Source organism: Hemicordylus capensis, chromosome 5 (assembly GCF_027244095.1).
Source record: "Hemicordylus capensis ecotype Gifberg chromosome 5, rHemCap1.1.pri, whole genome shotgun sequence".
Taxonomy (NCBI): Eukaryota; Metazoa; Chordata; class Lepidosauria; order Squamata; family Cordylidae; genus Hemicordylus; species Hemicordylus capensis.
Genome location: NC_069661.1, coordinates 103,487,929 through 103,502,510, shown reverse-complemented (window position 1 = coordinate 103,502,510; position 14,582 = coordinate 103,487,929). Strand labels below are relative to the sequence as shown.

General features: G+C 40.5%; 1 protein-coding gene across 5 annotated transcripts in view; it reads right to left on the bottom strand.

The window, feature by feature from the left end:
- Positions 1-14,582, bottom strand: part of PDS5A (PDS5 cohesin associated factor A) — a 130,914-nt gene that overhangs the window by 24,883 nt on the left and 91,449 nt on the right. For all 5 annotated transcript variants that reach the window (XM_053252359.1, XM_053252360.1, XM_053252362.1 and 2 more), the window contains 6 exons: positions 13,488-13,648; positions 6,957-7,080; positions 5,049-5,207; positions 4,799-4,867; positions 2,248-2,384; positions 755-878 (listed from right to left, as the gene is read on the bottom strand). In XM_053252359.1, the coding sequence (XP_053108334.1) occupies positions 755-878; positions 2,248-2,384; positions 4,799-4,867; positions 5,049-5,207; positions 6,957-7,080; positions 13,488-13,648 (774 nt within the window). The remainder of the gene's footprint in view (positions 1-754; positions 879-2,247; positions 2,385-4,798; positions 4,868-5,048; positions 5,208-6,956; positions 7,081-13,487; positions 13,649-14,582) is intronic.

The following is a 14,582-nucleotide window of genomic DNA, read 5'->3' as shown; positions in this document are numbered from 1 at the left end:
ATTCTCATATGCCAAATCTACAAAATAACAGATTTTTAAATATCTGTTTATTTTTATATGTTGCCCTTTTAAAAACTCCTATAGCAGCTCATAATCATAAATGATAAAATGCAATTAAAACTCAGTTCCTCAAGAGACAGCAGAAACACACTGAAGCGCTTAGAAGTCCAGCAAAATGAACAAATCATATATTGAAACCTAGGTAAGGATGTGCAAGGTACATCCGGCAGCAGGGATTACCTTTAAGGAGCAGGGAGGGTGCTCTTACCGCCCCTCCCTGGGTGCTTTGCCAAAAATCACTGTGCGGGGCAGAAGCATACGTTCTTGCCGCCTCTGTCAGCGTCAAAACAGAAGTGGCCAGTGTGTGTGCACATGCCACGCACACACACTGGCCACTTCCGGTCTGACGCTGATTGGTGCGGCAAGAACGTATGCTTCCACTCCTCACAGTGATTTTTGGCAAAGCACTCGGGGGGGGGGCGCGGTAAGAGCACCCTCCTTGATCCTTAAAAGTAAACCCCACAGCCAAACTGCCAGACCTCCGAACTGGTTCGTGCACATCACTAAAACCAGGATCAATGACAAACTGAGAAGCCAGGCCAAATTAAAAAATAATATTCAAGGAAAAGACCAATGAGAATTTTGCATTACAATAAAGACAGATATATAATCTTGGCTTGAACACAAATTCTATGGTAGGGATTTTCCCCATCTTAATTGTCTCCTCACAACCCTTCAAAAGGTAGTTACTTACATTAATGACCAATGCACAGAGTTGGAACTGCTCTGGGGTTATAATTTCATGGTAACAGGGCTCCTGCGCAAGCTTCATTATGGCACTGCCAGCAGCCAATCGTAGACGAGACATGTCAGATTTGCTGCAAAAGAAAATAGTTTTCCCTTTTTCTCAGCAGGCACATATAATAATAAAGATACATTAATGATGTGAAAATTCTAGCATGCGTGTCACATAAATACCATGATTTCCAGTCAAGTTCTACCATACTTTAAGAACTACCACATAAGAGATAACCATAATTAACACAACAGTGCAGATGCTCATTAGCATCTCCTGCTTCTGTATTAGATCTGTACAAAATTACTCTTGGTAGACTTAAAAGCATGATCCAAAGCTGCTCTGTCAGCACAAGGGCTTATGGGAATGGGTAGGAGGCTCCCAGGGCAAAGGGCAACTTGTCCCCTTGCAAGGATATCCACTCTGGTACTAGTACAGATGAGCAATCATGCAGAATTACATCCCTGCCAGGACCTGGGTAGGCATGGTGTCATGGTCATAACCTCTCCAACAAAAATGGCATCTGATACAGTGGCTTGGGCAGGCACTAAATAACAACCAACTCACCATGCTGACTGAGGGGGTAGCACTTCAGCTGCAGGTAGCTCACAGATCTGTTAAAATCTAAAGTAGAGACTAGTGCTTCTGCACAGCCTTAATTCGTTTTCAGCTTGGCCCGTACAGATTATCGCATGATGAACCATGCTTTTTTCTATAGCAGCTTTAAGCAACTACTTAAGAATCTATTCTTCAGAAACAGAATCTTATATAATATGAGATGATAACGCAAGTCAAGGGAATGAAGTTGAATCTTTCCAGCAGAGCCTCAGACTGGATGCTGCATAGCACCAACTACTTATTACTCATCTCAGAGCCCTACATGACTGGAAACTTTCTGTTAAATGCCACAGTTTTCTTCTAGCGTAATGGTAACTGATATAAATTGACAGTGGAAAAAATCCATTCCAAAGCCTTTAAATTTTTTTTTTTAATATAAGGAGGCAAAGAATTTTAAATGGGGATTCATAAATCCTAGAGATTTTTATGTTAGGTGGTATATAAATTCAATAAATAAATTAATAATAATAAATAAATCCCTTCATAAAAATCCTCAAAGCAATCTAATATACTAGGGACCCCAATGCAGAGATCGTTAATCATAACCATATGTTGCACACAACTAGTGGCCTGAGACACTGGATTGGGCTGTGCTATCTCCATTTACATTGCAATATAGTTGGGAAATTCATCCCAACCACGCTGTGTGGTACAGAGATACCACACTCAAAACCTTACATTCAGTTACATATCCAGTTTTCATGCACTGTTCTGCATCCAGCAACATAATCTTCAGATAGCCTGCCATCTTTACATGAGGTTCTCCTTTCACTGTACAAGGGCATAGATACAGATTCCTAAATCAAAATAATGAGAATTTTAAAGCGACTTACCTGATTCTCTTCTGTTCTGTCAAGTCTCCCTCACTGACGAGCATAGCTGATAGTAACCGGAGCGTTGAATTTGCAGATTTTGACTGGTTATTTTTCATACCCAGGAGCCAACGTACTAAAAGTTTAATGGCTTGAACCTCAACAGATAAATGAATAAATCTCTATTACTCCTAACAGTAGTAGAACATCTACTTTAGTTCAATTACTTGTAGTCTTGAGAGCCAGCTCCGAATAGAAATGTTAGCAATGGATGAGAACCTAAATTTCTCTTCAATTTCAGAATAGGAGAAACTTGTGCACACGTGCTTGTGTGAAAGAGGTTAATGCATGATATGGCATATTACACAAAGAGATTGGAGAAAAAGAGGATAAACACCTTTTGAACTATGCTTGCTCATATTTCAGTTAATTTACTGTCATATCCATTGTAAATGCTTTATTCACTACTAAACTATTTATTTATTTACTTCATTTATATACTGCCCCATCCAAACAGCTGAGAGAAGCACAACAACAAAAATAAAACCCACAAATTAGTCCTTTAAAAACAATCCTTACAGAACAATTTAAAAACAGCATAAAACCATTAACAATTAAAAAATTTAAAACCCTAGAAGGCCAGGCCAAACAGGGCTTTCCTGATGGCCAACAATGAACTCAAACTACAGATTTTTGCCAGGAGTGTATTCCACAGCCCAGGATCAGCTACAGAAAAGGCCCTCCTTTGAGTCGCCACCAGACCTACTGATGTAACTGGAGAAGGCAACCTTAACATGTGGTGGGGATCATGCAGAAGGCAGCGCTCTCTAAGGTAATCTGGACCTAAGCTTTTCAGGGCTTTAAAAGGTAATAACCAGCACTTTGTATTTTGCCCGGAAACATATTGGCAGCCTGTTTTATATGGTCTCGCCAGGTTACCCCAGAGACTAGTCTGGCTGCCGCATTTTGAACTAACTGAAGTTTCTGAAATACTTACAAAGGCAGCCTCACATACAGTGCATTGCAAAAGTGAAGCCTGGAGGTTATCAGCTGATGCACCACTCTTTTGAGGTCATCCTCTTTAAGGAATGGACACAGCTGTCAAATAAGCTGAAGCTGGAAGAAAGCACTCCTGGCCATAGCCTCCACCTGAGATACCAGGGTGAGGCCTGGGTCCAGGAGTACCCCCAAGCTGCATTGCCTGTTCCTTCCAGAGGAGATTAACCCTGTCCAGCACAGGAAAATCTAACTCATCCCTTAAATTCTGAGCACCTCCGTCTTGCTTGGATTCAGTTTCAATTTGTTATCCCTCATTGAGCCCATTACTGCCTGTAGACAGGCATTCCTGATGATGAAGACGACAAGGAGAAGTAGATTTGGGTGTCATCAGCATACTGATAACACCCAGCATCAAATCTCCTGATGACTTCACCCAGCGGTTTCATGTAGATATTAAAAAGCATTGGTGACAGTATGGAGCCCTGAGGGACTCCATATAACAGCTCCTGTTTGGAGGAGCAACTGTCACCAAGCTCCACCATCCAGAATCTACCACTGCAAAGCAGTGCCCTCATCCCCATCTCCACCAGATGATCCAGAAGGATACTATGGTTGATGGTACTGAATGCCACCAAGAAATCCAAAAGAACCAGCAGAGTCACACCCCCTCTGTCGATTCCCCAGTAAAGGCCATCCATCAGGCTGACCAAGGCTGTCTCAACCGAATAGCCAGCTCTAAAATGAGTTTGAAATGGGTTTAGATAATCAGTTCCCTCCAAAACTGCCTGGAGCTGGTCAGTCTCTCCCAATCAAGGGAGACTGGAGACTGGCCTATAACTATCCATCGCTAAGGGATCCAGGGAAGGCTTCTTAAGAAGCAGTCTAACCATTGCCTCCTTCCAGTTTCCCACCAGGGCATCGACAGAATCACTGTCAGCACCAACATTAAAAATGTGAATTGATTGTATAGACAGCCTTTTACAAAATGTAAGTCTAATTGTAGAAGACATACATAAAAATAATGAACTCCAGATGATATCCTAGCACCACTGATGTAGCAGTGCTGAGTTCCAGACTGTTCTCCTACACAAGCAAGGAAAGGAGTGGTTTTTGCTTATCTCCCCTTCCCTCTAAAGCAGATGGTGGTTCACCAAAATACAACCCTCAGTGACACTTTTTCATGATGCACAGTGGGCTTTAGAGGTGAGATGGGCAAAAATTGCCACTTCTACACATAGCTGCCCCACCCCGCTTAAATGGTAGTCTGGAATCCAGCACCGCTGTACCTGCACAGTGCTAGTCTGGATGTAAACCTCCACTTCCTAGCAGAACAGACAAGTAAGTGACATATCAGTTTAGCACATATTTGAACAGAGTTGAGATATCAATTTAAGAAATTAATTCCATACATATCTTTGAAGAGCAATTAATGCAACACTAATCAGTCAGGAGATAGAAAGTAAACAACTTTTCTAATTAGACACACTACATTCCTCACACTGGAACTGAACTTCTTTCAAGGTCAACATGGGAAATCTCTACATCTATATTAAAAAGGAAGATATTAACTTACCTTTGCTAGAACTTCTGGAGAAACCTCTTCATCTGGGGACCATAATTTCCCATTTTTCTCACCTGTAGACTGCAAATATTTATGAAAGGTTGAAAGCTGACTTAAACAGAAGGCACACAAAATATAGGAATTTAGAAAAGAATTTCCATGTACTCTGTGTTCTTCCCAAATGCTCGTATCATATCAGATACTTGTGGAACATATTTTTGTTCTCACGATATAGTTTTAACTTTTATTATATTAAACTTACCCTGTCATTCATCAGGAGATCCTTTACAATGAAATTTGCAACTACTGATTTCATTGGTGATGCAAACTGGTCTGGTGCTAACATGGAAATGTGACCCAAAGAAACTAGTGGAGTTATAAGTTGCTCTGGAACATCAGCATTCAAACTTCTACTTAGAGGCTGAAGAAGAAAAAAATATTTATTAATCTATTGCACCCTCACAAGTGTTTATTTCCCGAATTGTATACTGAATTTTTAAATATCATTATGAATACAAGTCCTAAGACCCAAAATGCAATAAAGGCTCAGATTCTTCCTTCCTTTCAGACTCAGCTCAATATTTTGGTTTGGACTTAAACATACCCAAGGAACTGCTCTCTATATCCCACCAATCTTCAGAATGCCCTCATTACGACACAATTTCCATAACTCTAAGAAAAATGATTCAAAACCATTCTTTGCTCTTAATACTCCAAGTATCTTCCAGAAGTGCTTCAACAGCTTTTTATTTGGCTGGTTAGTATGGTTATGCTAGCATCAGAATGGCATAGTTGGGATGTATTATTTGGAGTTTGATGCTCTGTTACATATTTTGGGGTTAAAATATCAAAATCAGTGATATTCCAGTGACTGTTACTGGTGTCTATCTTATGTTTCTTTTTAGCTTGTGAGCCCTTTGGGGACAGGGATCCATCTTATTTATTTATTATTTCTCTGTGTAAACTGCCCTGAGCCATTTTTGGAAGAGTGGTATAGAAATTGAATGAATAAATGAATGAAAATTATGTCAAATTCATATACAACTTTCACTGCTCAAGGAAGATGTCACATGACTATTGTGAGCCACCCAGAGAACAACTTGTTACAGGGCGGCCAACAAATAAAGTTTGTTATTATGATGATTATGACTTTATTGACATATCTTCTTCCCCTCTTGAAAATGGGTGCAGGGTCAAACTGGGGTTCAAAGTTCAAATTGAGAATGATGTCAGAAATGGACATACCAAGTTTCACTGTGCTCTCTCAGTGCCCGAGGGAGATCAAGTTATAGTGGTTTACAATCTTTTCTATCCTCATAGCGCCTAACTATATGTGACATTAATAATGAACAGAGGGGCTTAAACCAGGAAATGGAACAGAAGCAGTCTTTTCCTGTCCAAACACACTAATGCCGGGCTCCCAAATCGCCACCTGTGAAGTGTTTTTCTGCTTATGAAGTGGCTATTTTTCCCCTATTAAGAACAAGTGTCAGTCATGAATAAAGTTAAGGAGAAAATGGCTGAGCTTAGTACTCTTTGTAATGTCAGAATGGCCATAAAGATTCAAAACAGGAAGAAATCTTACTAAAGCAAGCCTTAAATGGGTAGAAAGTGACTAATCTTCACTTTTTCTGCCATCAGGTATCAGAAGAAAAAACTGATACGGAGAAAAACCCTTCCATTCCATCAGCCATGCAAGTGAGGAAAACTTACTGAAATTCATTTCATCTTTTGAGCAACTTGAAAACATAATGTTGGGCACTCAAGTAATTTATTTTAAAAGTCAAATTATATGTCAATTCAGTGATTATTTAAAATTCAAATTAATTTGTATTTTACCAAAACCTCAATACCATTTTGGGTTACTGAAAGGAATGAAATATCTTGTGTTTACTAACTATTTCATTTTTAAGCAGGAAAGGTCTTTTATTATCTTTTTTGCTTCATTACTATTGCAGAACATACAGCTTCCAAAAACAAACACATACACATTGAACTTGCAACCCAATAATCAATCAACAAAAGTTGGATTTGATTGCTCTATCAAAGCTTGTTGCCCAAGTTTATACGTTGCTTGAAGAGACTAGATGTTAGAAAAGCCAATGCCCAAGGATGAATAATTGTGACTCCATTCTTTTATGGCTGTTTAAAACAAGCAAGACAAACCTACCTCAAAGATTTGTGCAAGCTGCACTTCTTTATTTGTAAATATGGCATGTATACAGTGGACAGCTTGTTTTGCTTGGTGAGGTGTCCCTCTCTTTGCTTTCTGATGCAAAATAGGAATTAGAGTTCTGCATATATTCCATACAAAAAAGAAATAACAATAAAAATAAGTTCTTGTAGTATTTGTATGAAGTCAAATAAACAGGTTGCTTACCTGTAACTGATGAACCGGAAGTGATCCGTTGACATCCATAAATATAGGTACTGTGGCTGCGCAGGACCTCACAGATAGATTCTCTTGCTCCTCATGGCACACACATTCTGCCTCTTGCGCTAGGCATGTTCATTGATTTCAGCAGTTAGGGCGCCATTTTGCCAGTTCCTGGATGATTGCCATGGATAGACGATCATCCCAAGAGTCACGTGACAGCTTATTTTTTATTATTGTTATTTAAACAAATTTACTTTAGTCTACTGCATCAGGGAGAATGTGGGAGTCTTATGAATGCCAACAGATCACTCCAAGATCATCTGTTACAGGAAAGCCATCTGTTTATCTGGATCATGCTCTGTTGCCATTCATAAGTATGGGTGATTAGCAAGTTTTCCCGGGAGGTGGACACAATAAGCTATTGTAAGACCCTTTTCAAAATACTCCTCCCAAAACCCACCTCTGCAGCACAATGAAGATCAACGAAATAATGCTTCATAAAGAAGTGAGAGGACCAGGTCGCTGCCGTACAGACGTGTCTGATCTTTATGCCAGATAAATGAGCAGCTGAGGCAGCATATGCTCTAGTGGAATGAGCCTTTATAGTACGAGGCAACTCAACACTGAAGTCTATAGGTTAAAGCAGTGGTTCCCAAACTGGGAGCCCCCAGATGTTGCTGAACTACAACTCCCATCAGCCCAAGCCACAATAAATGTTGTAGTTCAGCAACATCTGGAAGCTTCCAATTTGGGAATCACTGGGTTAAAGTAATCAACTCAACTAGCTAATGTGACAGACACTGTCCAGAAATCATTTTTCCTTTGGCTTTGCCATTTAATGCTACAAAGAGCTGCTTGCTCTTACGAAAGTCTTTAGATCTCTTAAGATACAAGCAGAGAGACCTCCTGATATCTAACGCATGTAGTGAACGTTCCAGAGGCATTGTTGGAGTTTGAACGGGAGGAGGCAATGGTAAACCCCTCCTGTATTCTACCAAAGACAACCATGGGGCTCTGTGGGCACCAGGAGTCAAAATCGACTTGATGGCACACTTTACCGCAAAATGTCCTCATTCAAATAGAAATCAGAAACTATATTTGGTTGAAAACCTGGGTCCAGTCACATGAGGACTTTGTCCAAATAAGTGTAAGGAGCATCTATCCTCAGGCTCTGTCAATTCACTAACGCTTCTCACAGTAGTTACTGCCACTAGAAAAGCAGTTTTCAAGGTAAGTAGCTTAATAGTAGCAAGAGGTTCCAAGGGTTTTTCAGTCAAAGTAGAGAGCACTAAGGAGAGGTTCCATAGGTTGCTGTACTGGAGAGAACAAGTTATTAATCCCCCTCAGGAACCTCCTGCAGTCAGGATGGGAGAAGACAGTCTTGCCATCCCAACCAACATGTTTGGAAGAGAGTGCAGCAAGATGGACTTTAATGCAAACATTAGCTAAGCCTGAACTCTTTAAATTAGTTGAGTACAAAAACACTTGCTGGATAGTTGTCGTTCGCAGATCAAAGCCATAAGCACTAACACAGGTTTGGAAATGCTTACGTAAGTGTCTAGTGGAGTTTTTAAGCTGGGATGGAGAATCTGCCCTCTGTCGCTTGACAGCAAGTCCAGATGCTAAAGTAAGTGGAAGTATGTGCATTTCGAGAGTTTGAGTAGCAATGCAAACCATGGTTGGCAAGGTCCCCGGGGGATGATCAAGATGCAGGACATGTTGTGTTGTGAAGAAGCTTCGCCACTACACTGTTGATGAGGGTACGGAGGCAACATATCCAAATGGAAATCAGAAACATTTGAGAGGGTATGGAGAAAACATATAGAAGAGACCCTGGAGCCAGCTGTGCTGAAATGCGCCATCCACCCATGGAGCCCTGACCTTGCCCTTGCCCTGGGGCATTTTTTGTTCAATTGTGTTGCAAACATGTTGATCTTTGGCGACCCCCACATCCTGAAGATATGAGACAGGTGATTTGGATTGAGCTCCCACTCGTGATGTTGCATTCTCACAACAGACCTGCTCAGATTGACTACAAGCACATTTTCTATGCCCCTTATATGTATGGCATTTGGATGAATTTGATGGACAATGCACCAGTTCCAGATCTGGAGACTGAGAGCACATAGCAAGTGGGAGACAGTCACACCCTGTCTATTCAGGTAAGCTATAGCAATAGTGTTGTCGAGTTCAATCCGCACCATATGTCCTTTCAGTACTGGTATGAAAAAACAACTAAACACACATCTTTTTAAAGAGGCTTCTTAATGTTTCACCTGTTGCATAGATCTGGTAGTTTCTTTAGTTTTTATAATTCTTAGTTTTCAGCTTTCAGAATTTAATTTGGAATTTTAAAAGCTAATTATGATTGTGGTTTTATCTTGGATTTTTGTTTAATTTGGTTAATTTTATTAGTCTGATTTTATATTGTAATTGTTTTATAAATGTTGTGAGCCGCCCCGAGCACTAATGTACTGGAGGGGTGGGCTAGAAATTTTTCAAACAAACAAACAAACAAACAATAAATAGAAAGAACAACTTCAGAGCTAGGAATACAGGCAAGAGTTCTAGGATATGGAGCTGGTGTTGTTGCACTATCCATGAAACCCAAGTCCACAGTGGTCACTCCCCACAGTGAAGTCAAACCCAAGACCCACCCACAGTGAAGTCACTCCCCCACTCTGTTAGGGAAACTTTCACCTCTTCCATCAATGTAGGTGTTGCTGGTGTGTATTATATGCCTGAGAAAACCAACAAAGCCCTGTACTTTATTGCACAGCCAGTAGTGACGATGCGTAGCACCTACTTGTCTGATGTTATGCAGGGCAATGCAGATGCATAGCTTGTCAAATCTGATGGAAGTGGTAATAGTAGTTGGTGGAGTTAGTGATGGTGGACTGGTCTGCACATCAAAGATTCTGCTTTGAGGGATCTTTGGTGTTACGTGATCCCTGATTATTCTTACCTTTAGGACTGAACCTCTCCATTGTATTGGTGATAAGGTTTACAGTAGTCTTTGCCATCTTGTGGCTTATAAGATTGCCATTGATGACCATATGGTCTATATGGGGAAGCAGAGTGGGAGGAGGTAGAAGTAGAAGAAAGCAGTAAATCAGATTTTCCCCCAGGGATTTCATGGTGCTGTCAGTACTATCACAGAAGAGCCCTTTACCATCAAAGGGCAGGCCTTCAATTAATTCCTTCATGTCTTGCTGTAAAGCTGTTGATTGCAACACCACATGTTATCGAATGGAGATTGCCACTGCCAAAGAAAAAGACTCTGTTTCAGCCAGATGTTTAGCTGTGCTAAGCTGTTGGTGGGTCAGTGCAGTAGATTGAGCATAATCATCACTGAAGCATGTCTTGAACTCCTCAGCAAACAAAGAGGCAGCCCTGTAGCAGCTTGTCCCACAGAGAATGGTTATATTTAGCCATACAGGCAGCATAATTAGCAATCTGGATGTACAAGCATGTGGTAGAGAAGACCTTGCGGCCCAGGACATTAATCTTTCTACCCTGCTTATCAGATGGAGTGGTATGGCAACATCCTAATTTTGAAGAAGATGCACAATCTATAACTAAAGAATCAGGAGTGGGGTGCTTCAGCAAGTAATAGCTGTCCTCCTGGACCCTATAAAGGCCCTCCAGACATTTTGAGGTCATTGCTGAAGTTTGCAAAATTCCCCAAGTGGATTGTGCTGCCTTTGAGATGACTGGCAGCACTGGCAGAGCCATATGTTGTGTGGACTGAAAAGATACCATGAAGTCATAGACTGTATCTTTTAAGTCCACAGTCTGCTTCTTAAGCTCCAGGCTTAAAGCCTCTGCCATCTGAGATCTGGACATGATAAGCTTTTAGCTCTTCAGTAGGGGAGGTTGAAGGCTTTGCTTGTACTTCAGAGGACGAATCTGACAGATGTTCCATGTTGACAGACTCTATTTCTGTGTCCAAGGTGGAATCAAAATCTTCCCCCGAAGAGGGCGAAGCACCTGCACGAGACAAGACAGGTGTTGGTCTTGGTGTCGACAATGAAGGGGAGAGGCATGGATCTTGCAATCCAGTTGGTGGAGTTCCTGCGCTCGATCTCGAAGGCAAACCCGAGCCCTTATCTTGATGTTTCTTTGGAAGCAGGAGTCCTTCATCCGAAGCTTTCCTCTTCTTCTTGTGCTTATGCCTATGCGTCAAGGAGAAACCCTTCAGTATCTCCTCTGGATGCTTGAAAACATGCTCCAATGTCAATGGAGTAGCAGTGGATGTCGAGGGTTTTGACTGTGCAGCTGCAACAGTCCCTGACATAGACTTCGATACAGACACCAACTGTGACATCAAAGGTGATCATGGCATTGGGGTCAGCAGCTGTGAAACTTTCTCATAAAGCAATGCTTGAAGTTAGAGAGCACCGTTTTTAAGAGTTTGTCTGGAGAACGATGTGCAAATCTTGCAGGATGTCATTTTATGGTGTTTACCCAGACATAAGAGGCAGGACGGTTGGTTGATGGAAGTTTCCCACCATACTCTGTGCACCTCTTAATTTTCTTAATGTCCATTGGTGCTCAGTGAAAACAAATCCAAAGTTTACTAATCCAAGAGTAGTCAAAAAAGCCAGTCCAAGTCAAAACTTAATAACAAATACTTTTTCATTCACAGGTCCAATCCAATAACCAAGGAGCAACAACCAATGAGGTGTTAATGCTTTGACAGTCAGAAAGGAACAGACAAAACGGTATCCTAACTGCTGAAATCAATGAACACGCTGAGTGCAAGAGGCAGAACACAGGCACCATGAGGAGCTAGAGAATCCATCTGCACCTGCAAAGGTGCAGTACCCATACTGATGAATGGCAACAGATCACAATCCAGATCCAACATTTCTAGAAATGTCTCATTATTGCAACCATATCAAATTGCTAAGTTAAATTAGGAACAAGAATTTTTATGTGGAAAAGTAGTTCAAATACATCATTTTAATGAATATGCTAATACTGAAAGGTTTTGAGGTAACACCAAAAAACCCAACTGCCATACACAAAAAAGACACTGGGTTAGACTGAAAGTTTGCCTGTGCAACAGGGCTTTCCTACCCCCATCTTCCCCACAACAGTCTGAAAAGTATCTCCTGATGACTGGGGGACCTTCTGAGACAGGATGGGGAGCAAGGGGCTGCAGAAGAAAGGGGAAATTGCCAAAAATCAGACAGAGGCACAGGGGACTGCTGAGGAGAGGAGATGGGAAAGACCCATTGTGTGAGCGGAGGCCTGCTTGTGCAACGCCGGTTCCTCCTATCTCTTATTCACCATTCATTCACTGAAGAAATCCTTTATGAGTTAGTTATTCTAACATTATGGATTGGACAATTAGTCTCCCAAATAAACATGAAATTTGTACAATAAGAGGGAGTCATCTAATCGGTTATTTTAATTCATGTTATTGTCCTGAAAATTTTTTATTAGTCACTCTTTTCCATGGGATCAACATGTATTTCTAGTTAGCATGTGTCAGTCTAGTCAAAAACACTAATAAATATAAAAACAATTTCATCATATTTTATGTTATTATTGCAGGAGTACATAAAATAACCATTTCAGAATTTAATTGCAAATTGTCACGGATACTACATTCTAATATTTCTGCACTCACTGACAACTCTGCAAAATCTTTCCTATTATTACAAAACCAACATTTCACATTAACAGTATTCTACACTTTATACACTTCCATTGAGATAAGCCACTGAGTAGCCATTTTTTCCTCCCTCAGATTTTGTTGCGACCCTCTTGTAAACAGGAGAGCCATGTTTAATCTAATAAAATATTAGAACTCTCATTATATTTTTCAGATCCTCTCCAAATGAAAGAATATAAATGTTTTGAATATTTTCCCCTATACCAACATTTTCCAACTGTTCATTAGGTTAAAATCTACGATTTCTCCCTATCAAACAAAAGGAGGTATGTCTGGCAACAGCTTGAGTTATATTTAATTCATTGATAAAGATTAAATGCTTAAATTATTTTCTTCAACATACTTTTGTGCTAAGCTCACAATCAGATCTCTTAATGTATGACACTTCCCATTTTCATCCCATCTAAGCCACAGACTCTGATTCAATAAACCTCTAATATGGATGCTATAACTTGTGAAATACGTGCACCCAGGTTTTTATTTTTTAAGCAATAAAAGGAAAATTAAGGATACAACAGTGATAGGCTGTGACATTACATGCATTGGTACCAATAAGTCAATTTAGCACCAATTTGCTGAAAGATTGAGGAGGGAGAGAGACAATACTGAAGTGCTTTTGCTATGTGAAGAAATGCACTCACGATCTTATCTGTGGCAGATCAGTTTCTATTTTGTGGCCTGTGTTTCTGAATATCTGAATGGCTGCCTCGGCTACCTTATCATCCTCCATCCTGAGGCACTGAAGGAGAGATTCATACGTCTCTGCAGAGTGGAATGAGGTAGGATGCGTGAAAGACAGAACCTGTGATACATATCAAAACAAAAAAGCATTGTAATACAAACATCTTCAACCACTGGAATAGAACAGACTATACACCTCAAAGAAATACAATGATTGCCCTCATGAGTTTGCCTTTAATGGCAATATGAGGTACCAAGAATTTATTGTGAAAACCCTGATACTTCCTGTCTTTCATTAGAAAATAAAACGGTTGACTTCACTGATAAAGAAATATGTTTGAATATTTGATGGAAACATTTACTGAAGTGGTTCCCATCCCCAGGGCCAAGCAAATGTTATACCTCTTTATATCTCTCTAAACTGGTGTTTCTCAACTGCTGGTCCATGAGGAGTTGAGTGCTGGTCTATAAGGAATTACCCCGCCACAAACAATTCTGAGCCGGTAGGGGCTGCTGATGCCGGGAGCTTGCCAGAGTTCATTTCTAGGTAGGCAGCCCTTGCTGCTGGGATAACATTCATTTCGCTTCCTCAAAATTAACGTAATCCCTGTGTGTGTGTGTCTTATGTTGTGGAAAAATCGAATAAAAAATCATTGGGGGGGAAACAAATAAATCAGGGGTTTGCCACAGGGGAAAGGGAAAAAAAAAAAAAAAAGAAATTAATGTAATCCCAGCAGCAAGGGCTTCCTGCCTAGAAATTAGCTTCGGAGAGTTCACAGCGGGCCCCACCAGCTCAAAATTGTTTTGGGGGTGCCAAGGGGTGGTCGACCCCTTTACTAACTGCTGGTCTGGGAAACTACACACAAAAAATGTACCAGTCCATGACTCCAAAAATGTTGAGAAACACTGCTCTAAACAATGTATTAAGCAAGGACAAGTACCTCTTACTAAAAATAAAAAAGGGATATCTAGAAATAATTTTTTACTAGAATTGTGCTATTTATTATGAATGTGCTTAAAGTAATTAAAGAACACAGCACTTTCCAAAGAATTAC